At 34.4% G+C, this 19,446-nt stretch overlaps 1 protein-coding gene across 4 annotated transcripts in view; it reads right to left on the bottom strand.

Moving 5' to 3' along the window:
• KIF20B (kinesin family member 20B) overlaps nt 1-19,446 on the bottom strand; it is a 75,905-nt gene that overhangs the window by 17,088 nt on the left and 39,371 nt on the right. For all 4 annotated transcript variants that reach the window (XM_046027858.1, XM_046027860.1, XM_046027861.1 and 1 more), the window contains exons 21-25: nt 17,037-17,156; nt 14,873-14,933; nt 4,492-4,617; nt 3,488-3,615; nt 1,973-2,128 (exon numbers count right to left, since the gene is read on the bottom strand). In XM_046027858.1, coding sequence (XP_045883814.1) covers nt 1,973-2,128; nt 3,488-3,615; nt 4,492-4,617; nt 14,873-14,933; nt 17,037-17,156 — 591 coding nt within the window. The remainder of the gene's footprint in view (nt 1-1,972; nt 2,129-3,487; nt 3,616-4,491; nt 4,618-14,872; nt 14,934-17,036; nt 17,157-19,446) is intronic.

Genomic DNA, 19,446 nt, shown 5'->3' with positions numbered 1-19,446 from the left:
CTTCTGTCCCTCTCCCCAGCTAAAGCTCTCTTTCTCTTTAGCTCTCTCTCAAGTAAATAAATAAAATCTTAAAAAAACAAAAAACAAAAACAAAAACAAGACAACAAATGTAATGTAGTATTATAGATGAGACCCTGGACCCAGAAAAAGATAATAGTGGTAAAATCCATGAAATTCTAATATGGTCCACAATTTAGCGAACAGAAATACAATAATGTTAATTTGTTGATTTTGATCATTGTACTATTGTGATGTGAGGTGCTAACATCAGGAGAAGTTAGTGGTAAGCACACAGGAACTCTGAATTAGTTTGGCAACTTTTCTGTAAATAAAATGATTTCAAAATAAAAAGATAAAATTATTTTTAAAAATCAGGGGGAAAATCACCCTTAACTTAATGAAAATTAATATCTTGGTTTTAAAGGGAAACTCAGCTATTATCTGTAAAATTCTGTCATAAACAAACAAAAATAACCAGCAACGACAATGTGATACTGCCAAGTTACTACTGAAAGGAGAAAATCAGCTTTTCATCTAAAGATAGTGTCAATATGTTGCACAATAGCTTTCCTAAGACCAACAATACCTTTTAACTTCTTTTTTCTGTTGGCAACATATGGTGTCAAACAGACTAAGCAGTCAATTAAAACAGGAGAGGAAAAACAAGCTAAGAATTGCTATTAAGAGCTATAGCTACTCAAGATAAAAAATGAGGGGTATTTCTACCTATCGTCTTCAAGAAACTATTAAGTTGACTTTTTTTTTTTTTTTAGATTTATTTTAGGGGTGCCTGGGTGGCTCAGTGGATTGAGCCTCTGCCTTCGGCTCAGGTCATGATCCCAGCGTCCTGGGATCGAGCTCCGCACCGGGCTCCCTGCTCAGTGGAGAGCCTGCATCCCCCGTCTCTCTCTGCCTGCCTCTCTGCCTACTTGTGATCTCTTTCCATCAAATAAATAAATAAAAATCTTTAAAAAAAATTTTTTTTAATTTATTTTAGAAACAGAAAAGAGCACAAGCTGGGAGGGAGGGAGGGAGAGGGAGAGAGAATCTCAAGCAGACTCCATATTTACTGTGGACACTAACAAAGGGCTCAATCTCATGACCCCAAGACCATAATCTGAGCCAAAACCAAGGGTCAGATGCTCAACCAACTGAGCCATCCAGGCACCCATAATTGACTTTTTAATTAAAAGTCCTGATAAAATCAGCTTATGAGGCACCTGGGTGGTTCAGTGGGTTAAAGCCTCTGCCTTCAGCTCAGATCATGATCCCAGGGTCCTGGGATCGAGCCCCACATCGGGCTCTCTGCTCAGTAGTGAGCCTGCTTCCCCCTCTTTCTCCGCCTGCCTCTCTGCCTACTTGTGATCTCTATCTGTCAAATAAATAAATAAAATCTTTTTAAAAAAATCAGCTTATGAGATAACATACACCATATTAATAGAATCTACAGTTCACAATGCAAAATTTTATAAGAGTTCACCCTGTAGAAATCAAAAGAAAGAGATGTTTAAGCTCTGCATCTAGATACTAAGATGTAATTAGGCATTTTCCCAACTTCCTAATGGACTGAAGAAAGTTAAAATAAAAACGTAAGTGAACTTCAAAATTGGGACAGAAAAGTCATCTTACAAACAGACTGTCTTTTTTTTTTTTTTTAAGATTTTATTTATTTACTTGACAGACAGAGATCACAAGTAGGAAGAGAGGCAGGCAGAGAGAGAGGAGGAAGCAGGCTCCCCGCGGAGCAAAGAGCCCGATGTGGGGCTCGATCCCAGGACCCTGGGACCATGACCTGAGCCGAAGGCAGAGGCTTTAACCCACTGAGCCACCCAGGCGCCCCTCAAACAGACTATCTTTTAAAAGAGCGAGAATATCAGGCAACCATGTAAAGACTGGTAAAAATCTCAGGGATAAACTTAACAAATGAACGAAGCTGGAATTACATCAAAGATAAAGTATAATTGTTACCAACCACTTCATTTTTTTGTTTTAAATAACGCTCTCTGTCTTCAGCATATTTTTTCACCTCTTTGTTTCGAAGATTCTCAGCTTCTTTTGCCTGAGTGATAAGCATCACTTTTTCTTCTAGCCATTTCTTTCTATCGGCTTTATATTTATGTTCACATTCCTATGTATATAAAAATAATACAAGTAACTATCACATGCTTAAATAATACTTAAGCAACAGTCAACAAATTTATTTTTAAAACATATCCTGTAACATCACTTTTTTACCTTTTTGAAAATTAAAAATAAGTGTTTTTCCTTAAACAATGATAAGATCAGAGTTTATTTTGGATTATAAAATGAATACTGCTTGTTTCCTTTTCTCAATGGACTTTCTTTTATAAGCCATTTAAGGACTCTCCTTCATCAGTGACTTTAAGAACAAATAAACAACTTCTATTTCTGAAACAGTTATAAAGACCTAAGTCTTCTTAATGCCAGAAAAGAAAAAGCCCTGGTTTGTGATGGTCATTTCTAATTGTATGGTTTTAAAAATAATATATTTCTGGGTAGAAGGGATGCCAAGTAAAAAATAACTTGTGCAACAGGACATTCATGAATCTGAGGAACACTGGGAATGGCTAGAGGATATAGCTGATCAGTAATTTCCATTCCAGAATTACAAAGTTTATAATCTATGTGATTAATCATTTGAGAAGAACATAAAATAAACCAATGCTCCTTAATATGAACATTTCCAATATAGCTAATATTTTTTCATAAATAATGGAGTATTTACTTTGTTCTATCTGCTTTGGGATTTTCCCAATAGAAAGGGTAAATTCTAGAATATATAATTAATAGTTAACAAAAAAAGTATTTTTTTTGGTTCAGTATCTGATTACATATAGCATGAATTTAAGAAAATAATTTAGATGCAGCCAACTTTTTAAAATCACTATTATGCTTTCTTCAATTTCAAAACTAGTTCCTTTTAATAAAACATATAAAATTTTAAGTGGTATTTGGTAAACCCCATTAAAAAATATTTTCTCCAAATGTTGTATTCTACACAGTATTTAGAATTGAACATAGAAAAAATACAAATGCAAAACAGAATATCCTTTATATAATACAGTTTCAAGTATATTCCAGTGTCCAGATACACAACTATATTCTTTTCCAAATTTATACAAAATACTCTTCCTAACAGTCCTCTTTTCCATAGCAGAATTTGAAAACTAAGAAGTTTAAGGAGTAGAAAAATAGGTACAAACATATAAGAGGTAGTGATTCAAGAATTAAATACATAGAATATAAAAGAGAAGACCCAACCACTGTATTTTCATTGGTACTAATGGTGGTTTGTATCTTGGGAATTTCCAACCCCATGTCACAATGTATACTGAAAAATTATACCTATATGTTAACATTTCCCAGGTATTGTTTCCCCCATATTTAAATTAATTTTAAAATATTTGCTGAATTCTCCTCTCATAAGAAATACCATGGCTAGATAAATACATACATCAAATCGTACCTGTAACTCATCCTGAAGCTTACTGAGCTTTTCACTAAGTATATCTGTGTTATCCTCAAGTTCTTTGTTTGATCTTTGATTACTTTTGGCTTCCAGATCGTTGCACTTTTTCTTCCATTTTTCCAATTCTAATTTGAAAACATAAAATTATTTTTTAAAGCACATGCAAAAGTTATACCATATAGAGATACATACAGCATTAAGATACAGACAAGAATCAGTAGAGCCCAGAAGAAAAACATAAACACAGATAGAACTGAGACAATTCCAAGGGCTGCACTTTGAAGAGTTCTTATAAAATTCCCAGAGAAGAGTAAGTATGAAGACCTCTTAGGAGCTCACTGAACAGTGTTCAGAGTATACAGTATAAACACATCTCAATCTTCATTATATAGGAAAATTCAAATGGTTCTCAAAAATCAAAAAAACTGTGATGATATTCTGAAGGATGGAATCAGAGTATTTACCAAGATAAACATACAAGATGATACTAAGAAGCTGGACAGAGCTGAAACTCAGTTGAATATTCGTTTTTAATGTCTGGGAAACATTGTAAGTTACCATCTGGTTATTATGAAAGTATCCTTATTCTTTTTTTACTACATATGATTTTACTTAGATAAAACAATTTTCACCACACTGGAAAATAGCAAGTGATAGGACACTCCAAAAACACACCAATACTTTTTCACTATGAATTATTAAAAATACTAAACAACTTGAGCCACCTGGGTGGCTCAGTCATTAAGCATCTGCCTTCAGTTTAGGTCATGATCCCAGAGTCCTGGGATGGAGCCCCACATCAGGCTCCCTGGTGGGCGGAGAGCCTGCTTCTCCCTCTCCCACTCCTCCTGCTGTGTTCTCTCTCTCACTGTGTCTCTGTCAAATAAATAAATAAAATCTTAAAAAAAAAAATACTAAACAACTTTTGAAAAGGAAAGAAATCTAGGGAAATACAGAAAATGGCAAGTAGGTCTAGAGATATGTAAGCAGTCTTGTTTTACCTGTGGCCAGTCTTTCAGCTTCCTCTAACTTAGCCTCGAGCACTTGCTCCTGTTCCACCTGAGTTTGTTCCTGTTCTTGCAGGGTCATTCGCATGTCTTCAATTATTTTTTCTTTAACATTTAGATCTAAAAATTCAGGGAGAACATTTTAGAAGCTACTAACATCTATATCTAGATACCTGACTTTTCTTGAGTTCTTCTAAAATTAAAATACACTTTTATTAACCATAATAGAATCTGCGTCCCATGCAGACAGAAGCTTTGTCTTGTTCACTGTGGCACCTCAAAGGCTAGAACAGTACTGGCAGATATGAAGCACCAAACAAGTATGTGTTGTACAGAGAGATACCTGAATGATTGCAAGGATGGATGGATGGAGAAAAACAATCTCTTCAGATAACATTAACACTTTTTTTATAATATTAAACTTGTAATACTAATAAACACAAATATTGGGATTTAGAAAGAATGTTATTTGACAAAACATTTATTTTCAGTATTAATACTCTCAAACCAAAAGCAAAATGTTTACCTCCTAAAAACAAAAAGGGCTCAATCTCAATTTGACTTTTCTTTTTTAATCTCAAGTAATTATGTGTTCTACAAAAATTTCCAAAGCCAAAAATCTACTTCTAGTATTTTTAAAACCAGCTCTTCAGAAATGACTGTGCTACTAGCTTTACCAAAATTGTCTCTGGCCCTTAAAAATGACTACCATAATGACTTATAAGCAATTTCATTTTAATGCTGTCTACTAGAAAGAGGCAAAAAGGAAAGATTATTTTATTGCCTCTGGTGATGGCCAGGTTTATAGCAGAGCACATTTCAGACACCTAACCAAAACTATTACTGGTGTCAGTGGTAATAAATCTAAAAATGCATGTAATTCAACCTCAGGTCACTAAATATTAAAAATAACAAAAATCCCCAAAACTGCCTTCCTCAAGGTGTACATAAATAGCAAACTTAAGAAAATAATAAAGACAAATTGAATAAAGGAATAAGAAAAATTTATATGAGTTATTTTCATTATTTCTGTCCATTTATATAACCTACCAGGAATGCTAATAAAACAGAATTCCTCCTAGGATTAAAGGAGTCTTGGTTTTATTATCTAAACTTTCTTTCAAAAAGCATGATTACAAATATATTCAGATTATATAATTAATAGAAGTTTATTCAAAGAATCCCTTCCCTCTTCCAACCTATTTTTTTCTCTAAACTAGAAGGCTAGAAAGAAAAAGTTTAAATATCCAGTTATCAATTAGGAAAGTTCCACAACACCAATGTTAATATCACTAATGGCTATCCACCTATTATTTGAAAGGTAGGTGTAGTTAAAAACAAAACAAAAAGCAAAAGAGAACTATTTTTCACTCACTGCATCTAATAATTTACATTTCATTTCAGGAAATAATTCAACGAATAAAACAGAAATAAAGCGGGATGCCTGGCTGGCCAGTCAGTGGAGTGTGTGACTCTTGATCTCAGAGATATGAGCTAGAGTCCCATACTAACTGTAAAGATTAAATAAAAATAAAATCTTTACGGGACACTGGGGTGGCTCAGTGAGTTAGGCGGCTACCTTCGGCTCAGGTCATGATCCCGGGGACCTGGAATCGAGTCCTACACTGGGCTCCTTGCTCAGAAGGGAGCCTGCTTCTCCCTTTGCCTGCCACTCCCCCTGTTTGTTCTCTCCCTCTGATAGATAAATAAATAAATAAATAAATAAATAAATAAATAAATAAAATCTTTTTAAAAGGCAAGGGGGGTGCTTGGGTGGCTCGGTGGGTTAAGGCCTCTGCCTTCGCCTCGGGTTGTGGTCCTGGAGTCCTGGGATCGAGTCCCGTGTTGGGCTCTCTGCTCTGCGGGGAGCCTGCTTCCCTCCTCTCTCTCTGCCTGCCTTCTTCTCTGCCTACTTGTGATCTCTGTCTGTCAAATAAATAAATAAAATCTAAAAAAAAGGGGGGGGCCTGACTCTTGATTTTTGGCTCGGTCATGATCAGGATTATGGATTTGAGCCCTCCTCGGGCTCCATGCTTAGCATAGAGTCTGCTTGTCCCTCTTGCTCTGCTACCCCCACAAGCCCCCCTTCATGCCTCCTCACAATATCTTTCTCCAAAAATAAATAAATAAAATCTTCTAAAAAACAAAAATAATAAAAATAAAATAAAATCTTAAAAAAAAAAACAAAATAAAGCAACATAAAGACAGCCGAGACAAATCTCTTCACTACTATCTAAAGATAGCAAAATAAAATAAAATATAGCTATGAGCTACTACAGCAAAATAAATGTCAAATGAACCAGCAATCAAGTGCTTAACATTCAGGAGAGGATCACTGAGAGCTATCGTGTCCTAGTAAGATTTCAAGGAGGAACGTTTCAACATATAACATTTGGGAACAGGTAAGAAGTAGAAAAAAGGGACATCTCATGAGCTAGGGACAGAAATAAATATAAATGTCATGTAAACCACAGATGAGAAATACTCACTTAGTGAGGAGATTTATTTCAGAATATCACTGTACCAGTTGTATATGAAACAATGACAGAAGCCTGAAACCATGTGATACCATTTTCACATATCACAATGGCAACAAATCTGAAGTTTGGTAACACCTAATACTGACAAATACAGGGCAGAATGGGCATTTTATACTCTATTTAATGTGATATAAACTAGTACAACAATTTTAGGGAACAACTTAGCAATATTTATCAAAATTTCAAATATACATCATTTGGTCCAACAATTACACTGCTAGGAATTTCCCTGCAAATATATTTACATGTGTGCACAAAGACTTTCATACAAATTCATTCATGGTAATGTCTATAATAACAAAAAATGTCTAAAAACAACCAAAAGTATTTTTTTCACCAAAAAGGTCATATTTAGATGAATGGATAATGATGTGGTATAGGTATACAATGGAATACTACTCAGCCACCAGAAAAAAAAAAAATCTTGCCATTTGCAACGATGTGGATGAAACTAGAGAGTATTATGTATGCTAAGCGAAGTCAATCAGAGAAAATTATACGATCTCACTCATGTGGAATTTAAGAAACAAAACAGAGGACCATAGGGAAAGAGGAAAAAATAAAATAAGACAAAATCAGAGAGGGAGACAAATCATAAGAAACTCTTAATCACAGGAAACAAACTGAGGGTTGCTGGAAGGGAGTAGAATGAGAGAATGGGATAACTGGGAGGTGGACATTAAGGAGGGCATGTGATGTAATGAGCATTGGGTATTATATAAGACTAATGAATCACTGATCCCTACCTCTGAAACCAATAATACGTTATATATTAACTAACTGAATTTAAATTAAGATAATGATTAAAAAAAGAATTAAAAAAATAAATTTAAAGTAATTACTGATATAAAAAAAGAAGAAAAAAGAGGTCATATTACTGGAGAATAGATGATAAAATGTGTTAATTTTTCTTATCTCTAATGCTATATTTTATCATGTAAAGTAAGTATTTACCTAACAAATTTCATCTTACAGTATCTAAGTATAAAGTATCAACAATTGTCTGCAAGTATCTTTCAAGTCACTCAGTTCTATACATACATATTAGAGAAAGAGAGACAAAGAGACAGATGCAAATATGACAAAATATTTTAAAACAGTGAAACTAATAAAGGGTATTCAGGTGATTTTTATATTGACTTTCTGATTTATTCACAAATGTTTACTTCTTAATTAAAATTTGAGAAAAACAGGTAAATTGCAACCACCATTCTAACTTTATAAGCAATTGAAATTGTACATTAAATTAGCCTAGTATTCTCTCTACTGGACTTTGAAATTATGTTTCATTTAGGATCAATACCATGTCTTTAGCCAAATGAAGAACTGCATTTCCTGCAACAGTGTATTGGAATCAGTCTTATTTCCTCTATCCTAATCAATTTTGTTGCATTACTTAAGGCTTTCTCTTAAGGGAACAAAATTTTCCCATTTATAAAAAAGATCATATTAAATAAATGATGCTATATCAATAATAATAAATGATGATATATCAATAACAATAAAATAAATGATGATATATCAATAACAATAAAATGGAATACTATTTAGCCTTTAAAAAGAAAAGCTAAAAAGAAGGGGGAAGAAAGATAAAGTTTACCTGTGTGTGAATATATGGAAAAATTTCTCAAAATTTTCCAAATATGTAGAAATTGTTGTTTTAGTGATTGCTCCTAGGGTCTTTTTCTTGGTCTCTTATTTGCCTTCTTTATCACAGTAATAGAGGCAAAATAGAGCAGGTCACAACTAGGGAACAAAACAAATTAGTCTGGATAGAACAGAAAAGTTACATTAGGCTAGGAAAAGATACCCTAAACTCCCAAGCTAGATGGTGAAAGTTTATTAAGTAGGGTGTATGAAAGGACTGAAAACTTTTAATAGGAAAATGACACAATAAAAGAAGAGTTTTAGAAAAATTTGATCTAGCTGTGTTGTTATATAAGAGAGTAAATTTGCCATAAAGCCTGGCAATGAGATAGGACAAGTATGGGAAGCCACTAGTAAAAAGAAATAACAGAATTTAGGTACTACAACTGAGGGCAAGGGGAAATAATATTATTTAAAGTCTAAAACCAAGAGTAGGCACCATTTTCTGCAAAGGGTCAGACAGTAATTACTTTAAGTCCTATCACAACTATTTACCTCTGCCACTGTAATGTGAAAGCTGGCAGACAATACAAAAGAGAATGTGTTAGTATGTTCCAATAAAACTTTACTTACAAAATTAGGCAGTAAGCTGGATTTGGTCAAAGGCTGCCATTTGCTAACTCCTGATCTGAACAACAGAAATAATAGACATCAATAATAGAATGAGAGATCCAGAAAGTTAAGGCGTTTGAGCAGAAAGAAACATTTAAGTTCAAAATTTAATAAGACTTCAAAACCACTCACCATAAGAAAAGAAAATTATAGACCAATAATATCCTATATGAAAACAGCTGCAAAACCTCAAAAGAATACTAGCAAACCAAACCCAGCAACTTATAAAAACCATCATACACCATGACCAAGTGGGATTTATCCTAGGAATGAAAGTTTAATTCAACATATGAAAATCAGTCAATGCAATACATCTTATTAATGAAGAACAATACCACAAAATTATCCCAATGGATGCAAAAAGACATCTGACAAAACTCAACATGATTTAATGATAAAAACCATTCAACAAACTAGGAACAGAAAGGAATGAACTTCCTCAACCTAATAAAAGCATCTACAAAAACCCCACACCTAACATTATGCATAATGGTGAAAGAATGAAAACTTTCCCCCTAAGATCAAGAATAAGACAGGGCGCCTGGGTGGCTCAGTGAGTTAAAGCCTCTGCCTTCAGCTCAGGTCATGATCTCAGGGTCCTGGGATCGAGCCCTGCATCAGGCTCTCTGCTCCACAGGGAGCCTGCTTCCTCCTCTCTCTCTGCCTGCTTGTGATTTCTCTCTGTCAAATAAATAAAATATTAAAAAAAAAAAAAAGAATAAGACAAAAACATCCATTCTCACCACTTCTATTCAACACAGTTCTGGAGGTTTTAGCCAGAGCATTCAGATAAAAACAAGAAATAAAAGGCAAACAGAATGGAAAGGAAGAAGTAAAACCATCTTTATTTGCAGATGACATGATACTTTATACAAGAAAAAGAGAGAGAAAGAAGCCCTTATTAGAGTTCATAAAACAGATCAGCTAAGTTTACAAGATACAAGATAAATATAATTAAATCTACTGTATTTCTATATACTAGCACTTAACAATCCAAAAAAATGGTACTAAGGAAACAATTCCATTTTTAACAGTGTTACAAAGAATTAAGTACTTAGAAATTAATTAACAAAAGATGTACAAAATTGATACACTTAAGAAGTAAAAAATACCACTGAAAGAAATTTAAAAAGACTTAGCTAAATGAAAAGATATTCCATGCTTAATATTGTTTGTTGGCAATTTCCCCAAATAGATCCTCAGATTTAACACAATCTCCATTAAAATTCCAGCTGGCTTTTCTGCAGAAAATGACAAGCTGGTCCTAAAATTCAGGTGAAAATGCAATGAATCCAAAATAGCCAAAACAATCTTGCAAAAGAAAAACAAAAATGGGAAAATCCGCACTTCCCAATTTCAGAACTTACTATAAAACTAGAGTAACAATATAGTGTGGTACTGGCATTAAAAGTCCAGAAATAAACCTTTACATTTATGGTCAACTGATTTTCAACAAAAGTGCAAAGACAATGAATGCAGTAAGAGAAAGAACTGTCTCTTCAAAAAATGGTACTGGAACAACTGATTCTCCATATGTAAAATAATTAAGTTAGACACCTACCTCACACAATATACAAAATTACACTCAAGTGGATTAACTCCATATGAATCAAAGATCTAGATATAAGAGCTAAAATTTAAAAACTCTTAGAAGAAAACCTATATGACTTTGGATTAAGCAATAGTTTCTTAAGCATGACGCCTAAAATACAATCGATCAAAACAGATAAATTGGACTTCATCAAAATTAAAAACTTTTATGCATCAAAGGACAAAATCAAGGAAGTTGAAAACAACCCACAGAACGGGAGAAAACATTAACAAATCTATCTGATAAGTCATGTCCAGAATACATAAAGAACTCTTACAACTCCATAATAAAAAGAGAGATAACCCAACTGAAACATGAGCAAAGGACTTCGATTTCTCCAAAGATATATAAATGGCCTACAGCACAAGACAAGATGCTTAATATCATTAGTCATTAGGGAAATGCAAATCAAAACCACAATGACATACTACTTTACATGTATGTCTACCATAACTACCAGTATATCAGGTTAAATAGTGTCCTCCCAAATTTCATGTCCATCCACTATGAATAAGACCTTATTCAGAAATAGGGTACTTGCAGATATAATAAAGTTAAGAATAAGGTCACCTAAAAAAAAAAAAAAAAAAAAGAATAAGGTCACCTAGATTAGAGTGGGCCCTAAATCCAATATGACTGTCGCCTTATAAGAAGAGGGTAATTTGGACAGGGACCCATAGGGAGAAGAAACCAACACATACACACCCAAAAGAAAAAGGCCATGTTAACACAGACAGACTGGAGTTATGCTGCCATAAGCCAAAGAATACAAAAAGGATTGCCATCAACCTTTAGAAATTAAAAGAGACAAGAAAAGATTCTTCTGCAGAATCTTCAAAAGAAGCACAGCCCGCCCTATCAATGCCTTTATTTTGGATTTCTAGCTTTCAGCACTGTATGAGAATAGACTTCCATTGTCATAAGCACCGAGTCTGTGGTGCCTAGCAACCCTACGAAACTAACATAGATAGCTATAATTCTTTTAAAGAAAAATAACAAGAGTTGGCAACATGTGGAGACAGCAGAGCCTTCATCTACTGCTCATAAGAATGTAAAATGGTATAGCCACTGTCGGAAAATGTAACTGTTCCTCAAATAGTTAAACACAGAACTATCAGAGGACCCAGCAGTTCTATTCCTGATCCCCAAGAGTAATGAAAACAGATGTTCACCCAAAACTTTGTACACAAATAGTCATAAAAGCCAAAAGTAGAAACAATCCAAATATCTATCAACTAATACATAAAAATATGTAGTATATTCATTACAATGGAATATTATTCAGCCATAAAAAGGAATTTAGCACTGATACAAGCTACAATATAGATGAAACTTGAAAACATAATGCTAAGTGAAAGAAATAAGACACAAAAGGTCATATGTTGTATGCACCCACTTAGATGAAATGTCTGCATAGGCAAATCCAGAGACAGAAAGCAGATTAGTGGCTGACAGGGACTGAGTGACAGCTGATGGGTACAAGGTTTCTTTTTGGGGTAATGAAAATGTTCCGGAATTAGATAGAGGTAGTGACTGCACAATCTTGTGAATATACTAAAATGCACAAAACTGTAGACTTTTAAAAGGTAATTATTATGTATTATATCTCAATTTTTTAAAAAAAGAATTTTATACTAAGATATCTAAGTATATGGCATTCAGTGTTTAAATGGAAATAAAGAAGCTGAACTGAAAATGCACTTTTTTGTTTGTTGGGGAACGTCTCATACACAACTGAAATCATAGGAGTAAATGAACTCTCCAGTGAGAAAACAAAGAGAAAAAAGATGACGCCTTAATCAGGAAAGTTGCCAGAGTAGCTGTGGTTCATTCTGAGAGACAGGCAGTAACTGGTACAGAACAGATCACAACAGCTAAGACAAGTTTCAAAGGGGGGGGGGGGGGGGGGAAGCTACATATTTCCATTTCATTTAGAAAAAAATATACACTCACCCACAGTAAATACTACATAAAAAATGAAAATGAGGAAAAGGAGGGTGGACAATTATGTCAGAATAATGTAAAAAATAAAGGGAAGAAAGGATTGCTAAAAGCTAATCGATTTTAAAACATGTAGGTTATAAGTGACTTGGGAGCAAGTTTCAAGAGTGTGGAGAAGATGGAAGCCAGATTAAAGTGGTCAAAATGGGCCTGTACCACAGTTCTTAGTATTTGGCAAAGAGAGGAAAAATTAAAATATGTTAGAAACTCTATCCTGGTCCATGGGCCTGCTTTTTCAGAATAACTAAGATCTGTTCACATTTGCCAACAATGACAAAGAAGCCAAAGTAAAAAAACAAAAACAAACAAACAAAAAAACCTAAAAGGATTATGGAAATAGGAAATGTTAAGGGATAAAAGCCTAAAAGAAAGGCAAGAGAGGGGCACCTGAGTGACTGAGTCAGTTAAGTGTCTGCCCCAGACTCAGGTCATGATCCAGGGTCCTGGGATCAAGCCCCACATCAGGCTTCCTGCTCAGTGGGGAGATTGCTTTTCCGTCTGCCCTCTATCCCTCCCTGCTGCTTGGGTCTCTCTCTCTCAAATAAACAAATAAATCTTTAAAAGAAAAAAAAAGGGCAGGAGAAAATAGGACAGTGTGTAGAGATACACACACACACACACACTGAAATTATTGATCCAAGTAAATCCCACAAATGTCCAAATCACTTAAACAAGTAATAATCTGGTCACTCCACACCATTTTTTTTTTAGTTGGCTAAGTATAAACAGCACAAATTAGTGAAAAGAATCTGAAATTTAAGAGTGAAACAGACCTAGATTCAAATCCCAGCTCCACTATTCACACAACCAAGAGGTTAATGTGCGAGTGAGGGGGAAGAGAAGAATGTGCATATTATGAACAGAAAGACGTTATGTATCATCTACAAAGGTAATTTCCTATTTCAATTAAAAAATCAAAATCTGAGTAAAAAAACACAATTCAGCACCTAAGTTTGAAGCTAAAGTATTAAATGGTTTATAAAACATTTACAAATATTTTCATTTGAAAGATGTTTTACTTGACATATATTCCTATATGATTTTGTCTAAAAATCTATTCCATTCATTGTGACCAATGTAACTAATGACTTTGTTTTACACAAAATACTGGCCATTACTTAGAAATCAATATTCCTTAAACTGAGTATTTGTTTTTTTATTAACATATAATGTATTATTTGCCCCAGGGGTACAGGTCTGTGAATTATCAGGCTTCAGGCTTACACATTTCACAGCACTCACCATAGTACATTCCCTGCCCAGTGTCCATAACCCAGCCACCTATCCCCATGCCCACCCCAGCAACCCTGTTTGTTTTGCGAGATTAAGAGTCTCTTATGGCTTGTCTCCCTCCCGATCCCATCTTGTTTCATTTTTTCCCTCCCTACCCCCCACAAGCCCCTGCCTTGACTCTCAAATTCCTCATACCAGAGAGATCATATGATAATTGCTTTCTCTGATTGACTTATTTCACTTAGCATAATACCGTCTAATTCCATCCACGTCATTGCAAGTGGCAAGATTTCATTTCTTTTGACAGCTGCATAGTATTCCATTGTATGTTTCTTAATGTTTTATTTTTCTAAAAATAAACTTTTGGGTGGCCTGGGTGGCTGAGTCATTAAGTGTGTGCCTTCAGCTCAGGTCATGATCCCACGGTCCTGGGATCAAGCCCCACTGAGCAGGGCTCCCTGCTCAGCGGGAAGCCTGCTTCTCCCTCTCCCACTCCCCCTGCTTGTGTTCCCATCCTCGTTCTCTCTCTCTGTTAAATAAATAAATAAAATCTTTAAATAAATAAATAAATAAATAAATAAACTTCATGTTTACAAGTCACTCACTAAAATCAATGCTCTTCTCTTTTGATAAAGTTACATCTTTTGTTGACCTTACTTTACAATTTTCAAGGAAAATGTCAACTCAATTGTTACGGTGACTACCTATCCTGCAGTTATTTTAGTACTGGAAATAGAGGTTTGTTCCTGACCTTTGCACACACTCTCATACTGCTGCATAGCTTCTTCCACATTTTGATTACTTAACTGCTCCTGCAAGATGAAAAAGCACGAATTCAATGCAAATGCAACTAAAATGCACAGTGGTATTTAACAGTAGGACCTGAAAACAGGGTTCAGTGTTAGGTTTGAAATCTCTCTCCCACAAGGCTGACTACTAGTCTCATGTTTCCAAGTTTCTTTTGCCCTGGAGAAAAGGGCTGGGTGAAAAAACTTGACACCTTTAATCCACCACAAAGTTTACTGCCCAGTCATTTTATTTACTCAATTTTTTTAAGCTACCATGTTTTCCTACACACCAGAAAAAGGAGAAATGAAGAAATGGAGGTTCACTATGCGTTTAACATAGGAGGAATAAGGAAAGCCATTAAAAAAAAAAGTTTCGGGGCGCCTGGGTGGCTCAGTGTTAAAGCCTCTGCCTTCGGCTCAGGTCATGATCCCAGGGTCCTGGGATCGAGCCCCACGTCGGGCTCTCTGTTCCGCAGGGAGTCTGCTTCCTCCTTTCTCTCTGCCTGCCTCTCTGCCTAGTTGTGATTTAAAAAAAAAAAAAAAAAAAAAAAAAGTTTCTTATCAATAAACTTAAAGGGCAGAAAAATAGGGTCCTCCACCCCCTCTATGTAGGAAGTAGCTGGGGAATTTGAAAAAAATAACAGGAGCCACAAGAGGCAAGAGTAAATGATAGGCCCTGGAAATCCTCCAATTCTAGTTTTAATCTATCAGGTAATCCAACTTTCACTCCCTATCTCATTTAACATTAACACTATCTCCTTACATTTCAAGTCTTGGAATGAATCATTACAGAACCTGGAAATCTCAGAAACCTATTATGAAAGTACAGACTGCTTTATATTAGGATTAGATTCAGTTAAAAATTAAAATCATGAGTTTACACTTAAATAGTCATTAGTTTGCTTCATTCAAAAGCCAACATGCAAAGAATACAATAAATCCATTTTATAATTGTTGCCAAATCCATTTAATTGATGTCAAGCAAAATTTAACCACTTATAAAGGGATTTTGCTTTTTAAGTGTCCTTTTGAAAAATAACTTTTTGTAAGACATGAGTTTCATTTTCTTTTTGCTTTTTATTTTGAAACGGTTTTAGACTTACAGAAGAGTCACAAAGATAGCAAACATATCCTGTATAAGCTCCACTTAGCTTCCCCTAATGTTAACTCTTATATTACCACAGTACTTTTCTTTAAAAATCAAGAAACACTAGACCAAAATATGAACAGTTGAGTTTCTATGCTCTATTATTTAAAATATGGAAACAATCATCTTTGTATGAAAAAAAGAAATTAGCACTGCTATAATAATTTTAACAACATTGTAGACTGTATTGGATTTTACCAGTTTCTCCAGTGATATCGTTTTTTGCTCCTAGGATCTCATACAGGATATAAAACTGAATTTAGTAATAGTGTCCCCTTAATCTCCTCCAATTTGTGAGAAGTCCTTGGTAGTCCCTTTCTTTAATGGCCCTAACACTTTTTACTGGTTGGGTTTTGTGTACAAACGTCCTCAGTTTGGATTTGTTTGATGTTGTCTCATGATTAGACTGAGGTTATGGATTTGGGGGAAAAAAATACCACATAAGAGATGTGCCTGGTCACGCATGTCAAATCAGGAAGCACATGGTATCAATAGGATTTACTACTGGTGATGTCTTTCTTGAACACCTGGTTAAGGAGGTGTCTGCCAAGTTTCTCTACTGTGAAGTTACTAATTTTTCCTTTCCATACTCTATTCATTAGAAGCAAATCACTATGGCCTTATTTAAGTAATTAATTTTTAGATTCCAGAAATAGTCAAGAGAGAATCTGTTATAAAGAACTGATACACTGAGGTGCCTGCCTGGCTCTGTTGGTTAAATGTCTGACTCTCGATTTTGGCTCAGATCATGATCTCAGAATCAGGAGATCAGGGCCAGCATCGGGCTCCATGCTCAGTGAGGAGTCTGCTTGAGATGCTCTTTCTTTCTCTCCCTCTGGACCCTTTCCCCACTTGCACTCTCTCTCAAATAAATAAATAAATAAAATCTTTAAAAGAAAAAAAGAACACATACATTTAAGTAGTCACTAAAACATACCAACAAAATCTACTTAAACTATTTTTAAAAACAAGACTGCTACCTTGAGTTGCTGAATAGTTCGCTGTTTCATATCTATTTCCTGCAAACACTGGTTTTTCTTTTTCTCCAGTTCATTAATTTTAATCCGCAGTAATTTCTCCTCTTCACGCATTACAGATACCTAAAAAGTAATGTTTATAAAACAAATATTTTTTTAAATGCTAAGTTTTTGTTGTTGTTTAAAATTCATGGCCAGTGGTTCAAAGATTTGTATCTTTAAAACCCATTAGAGGGGTGCCCAGGTGGCTCAGTCAGTTAAACATCTGCCTTGGTTCAAGTCATGATCCCAGAGTCCTAGGACTGAGCCCCACTTTGGGGCTTCTTCCTCCCGTTCATATTCTCGCTCTTTCACTATCTCTCTTCCTGTCTCTCTCAGATAAATAAATAAAATCTTTAAAAACAAAAAAAAAAACTTCAGAAAAATTATAGATTATAACATACTATATGATATAGCTTCAAATTATCAGGAAATTTCTTAATACACTAAAGGAGAATGCATATGAAAAGATCATTTTCTTCTCACAATATTTTAAGAATCTCAAACTCTGTAAGTGCTCTCAAAAAAGAATCAACACAGCACCTTGCAACAGCAAAACCATTATCACAAAGAAATAAATAAAGATACTCTAAGAGGAAAATACTGGCTCAATTTTCCAACGGTTATTGAGTAATGTGATTCAGTAAAACAAGAAATACTTTAAAAGCTAAGAAAATGGAACAGTTATAAGTACAAAAGTTATTCATGTATGTGAAGGTCAATTGATCTTTTATGTTACTGGTAACCTAGTTCTACAAACTTGTTAGAGAAATCAAAAGCACTGTGAACTAGTATGTAAATCGTCAAACACACACACACACTAAAAAAAGATAATCTACAAACATCTTTACACCAATTTCATTTCCATCACATCAATTCTAGAGATTTCCTAAAATGAAGAAAATTAATTGAAACAAGTTCTCCTTCATAAAGAGCATGGAAATATATTTAATAATAGTAGCTCTGAGTGGTTTGGTTTCAGGGAATTTTTACATTCCTTTTTAGACTTTCTGAAAGTTCCAAATTTACTACAATACATATTTCCTTTATAATCATATTATTTGTTTATCTGCTTATTTTGTTTAAAAATGTGGGACTTGTAGTAACAAACACCAACCTTATCAATTTTACAGGTATAAACTGTCAGCCAATAATAAATAAAAATCAAGTGTTGCATCAATATGCACATGAGGACCACGTCAGTTTCCATCCCGGCTCTACCATTTACTAGCTAAGTGAACTTGAACAAGTTATACCTCACAATACATAATTAAAAACAGTGCCTACCCCTAATATTTGTCTGAGAACTAAATGAAATATTATGTATAAACTCAGCATAACTCACCCAGAGTAAGCTGTTATTATTATTAGTACTAGCATTAACATTACACATTATTTTGAAAAAGAGAAAATAATCTTTATAACTATTATTAGAATAACAGTAACATAACTTAAAAAGAGATACCCTTATAAAAAGTGGAATGAAAAAAATCTCAAAGTTAAAAAGCAATCTTTATATACAGGTGATCCCATATACAAAAATAAAAACATATAAGTATGTACAGTATTTACATATATTGTGCTTAACAATATATGTAAAATTGTAAAATATGTAAATAATGTAATGTAATGTAAAATATGTAAAATATATGCAAAAATTGTTGTGCAAACATATATTGTTAAGCACAATATATGTATCTAATTAGATAAATTAATCTAATATACTATGTTAAATACAACATAATACATGTATCTAAATAATTACTTTGTGTTTTCATGATCTAGAAGTGTGTTTTACGATGCCTGGGTGGCTCAGTCAGTTCAGTATCTGTCTTTGGCACAAGTCATGATCCTGGGGTCCTGGGATGGAGCCCCACATCAGGCTCCCTGCTTCTCCCTCTCCTTCTGCCCCTCCTCCCTCTCTCTCTCTCAAATAAATAAAATCCTTAAAAAAAATTTTTTAATTAAAAAAAAAGTGCGCTTTAGTGATCTAAAAGTGATCTAGAAGAACACTGACAAGAATTATTATATTTAAAAAGAAAAGAGAAACGTTTGGGAAGAAGGCTTTCATTTGAATCTACATTTGTTAAAAAATAATTCCAGGGGCGCCTGGGTGGCTCAGTGGATTAAGCCGCTGCCTTCGGCTCAGGTCATGATCTCAAGGTCCTGGGATCGAGCCCCGCATCGGGCTCTCCGCTCCGCGGGGAGCCTGCTTCCTCCTCTCTCTCTGCCTCTCTCTCTGCCTGCGTCTCTACCTACTTGTGATCTCTCTCTGTCAAATAAATAAATAAAATCTTTAAAAAAATAATAATAATAAAATAAAATAAAATAAAAAATAATTCCAGGGGCACCTGGGTGGTTCAGTCATTAAGTT

Source organism: Meles meles, chromosome 13 (genome assembly GCF_922984935.1).
Source record: "Meles meles chromosome 13, mMelMel3.1 paternal haplotype, whole genome shotgun sequence".
NCBI classification, from domain to species: Eukaryota; Metazoa; Chordata; class Mammalia; order Carnivora; family Mustelidae; genus Meles; species Meles meles.
The sequence above is the reverse complement of the archived record's forward strand: the minus strand, read 5'-3'. Positions and strand labels throughout refer to the sequence as shown.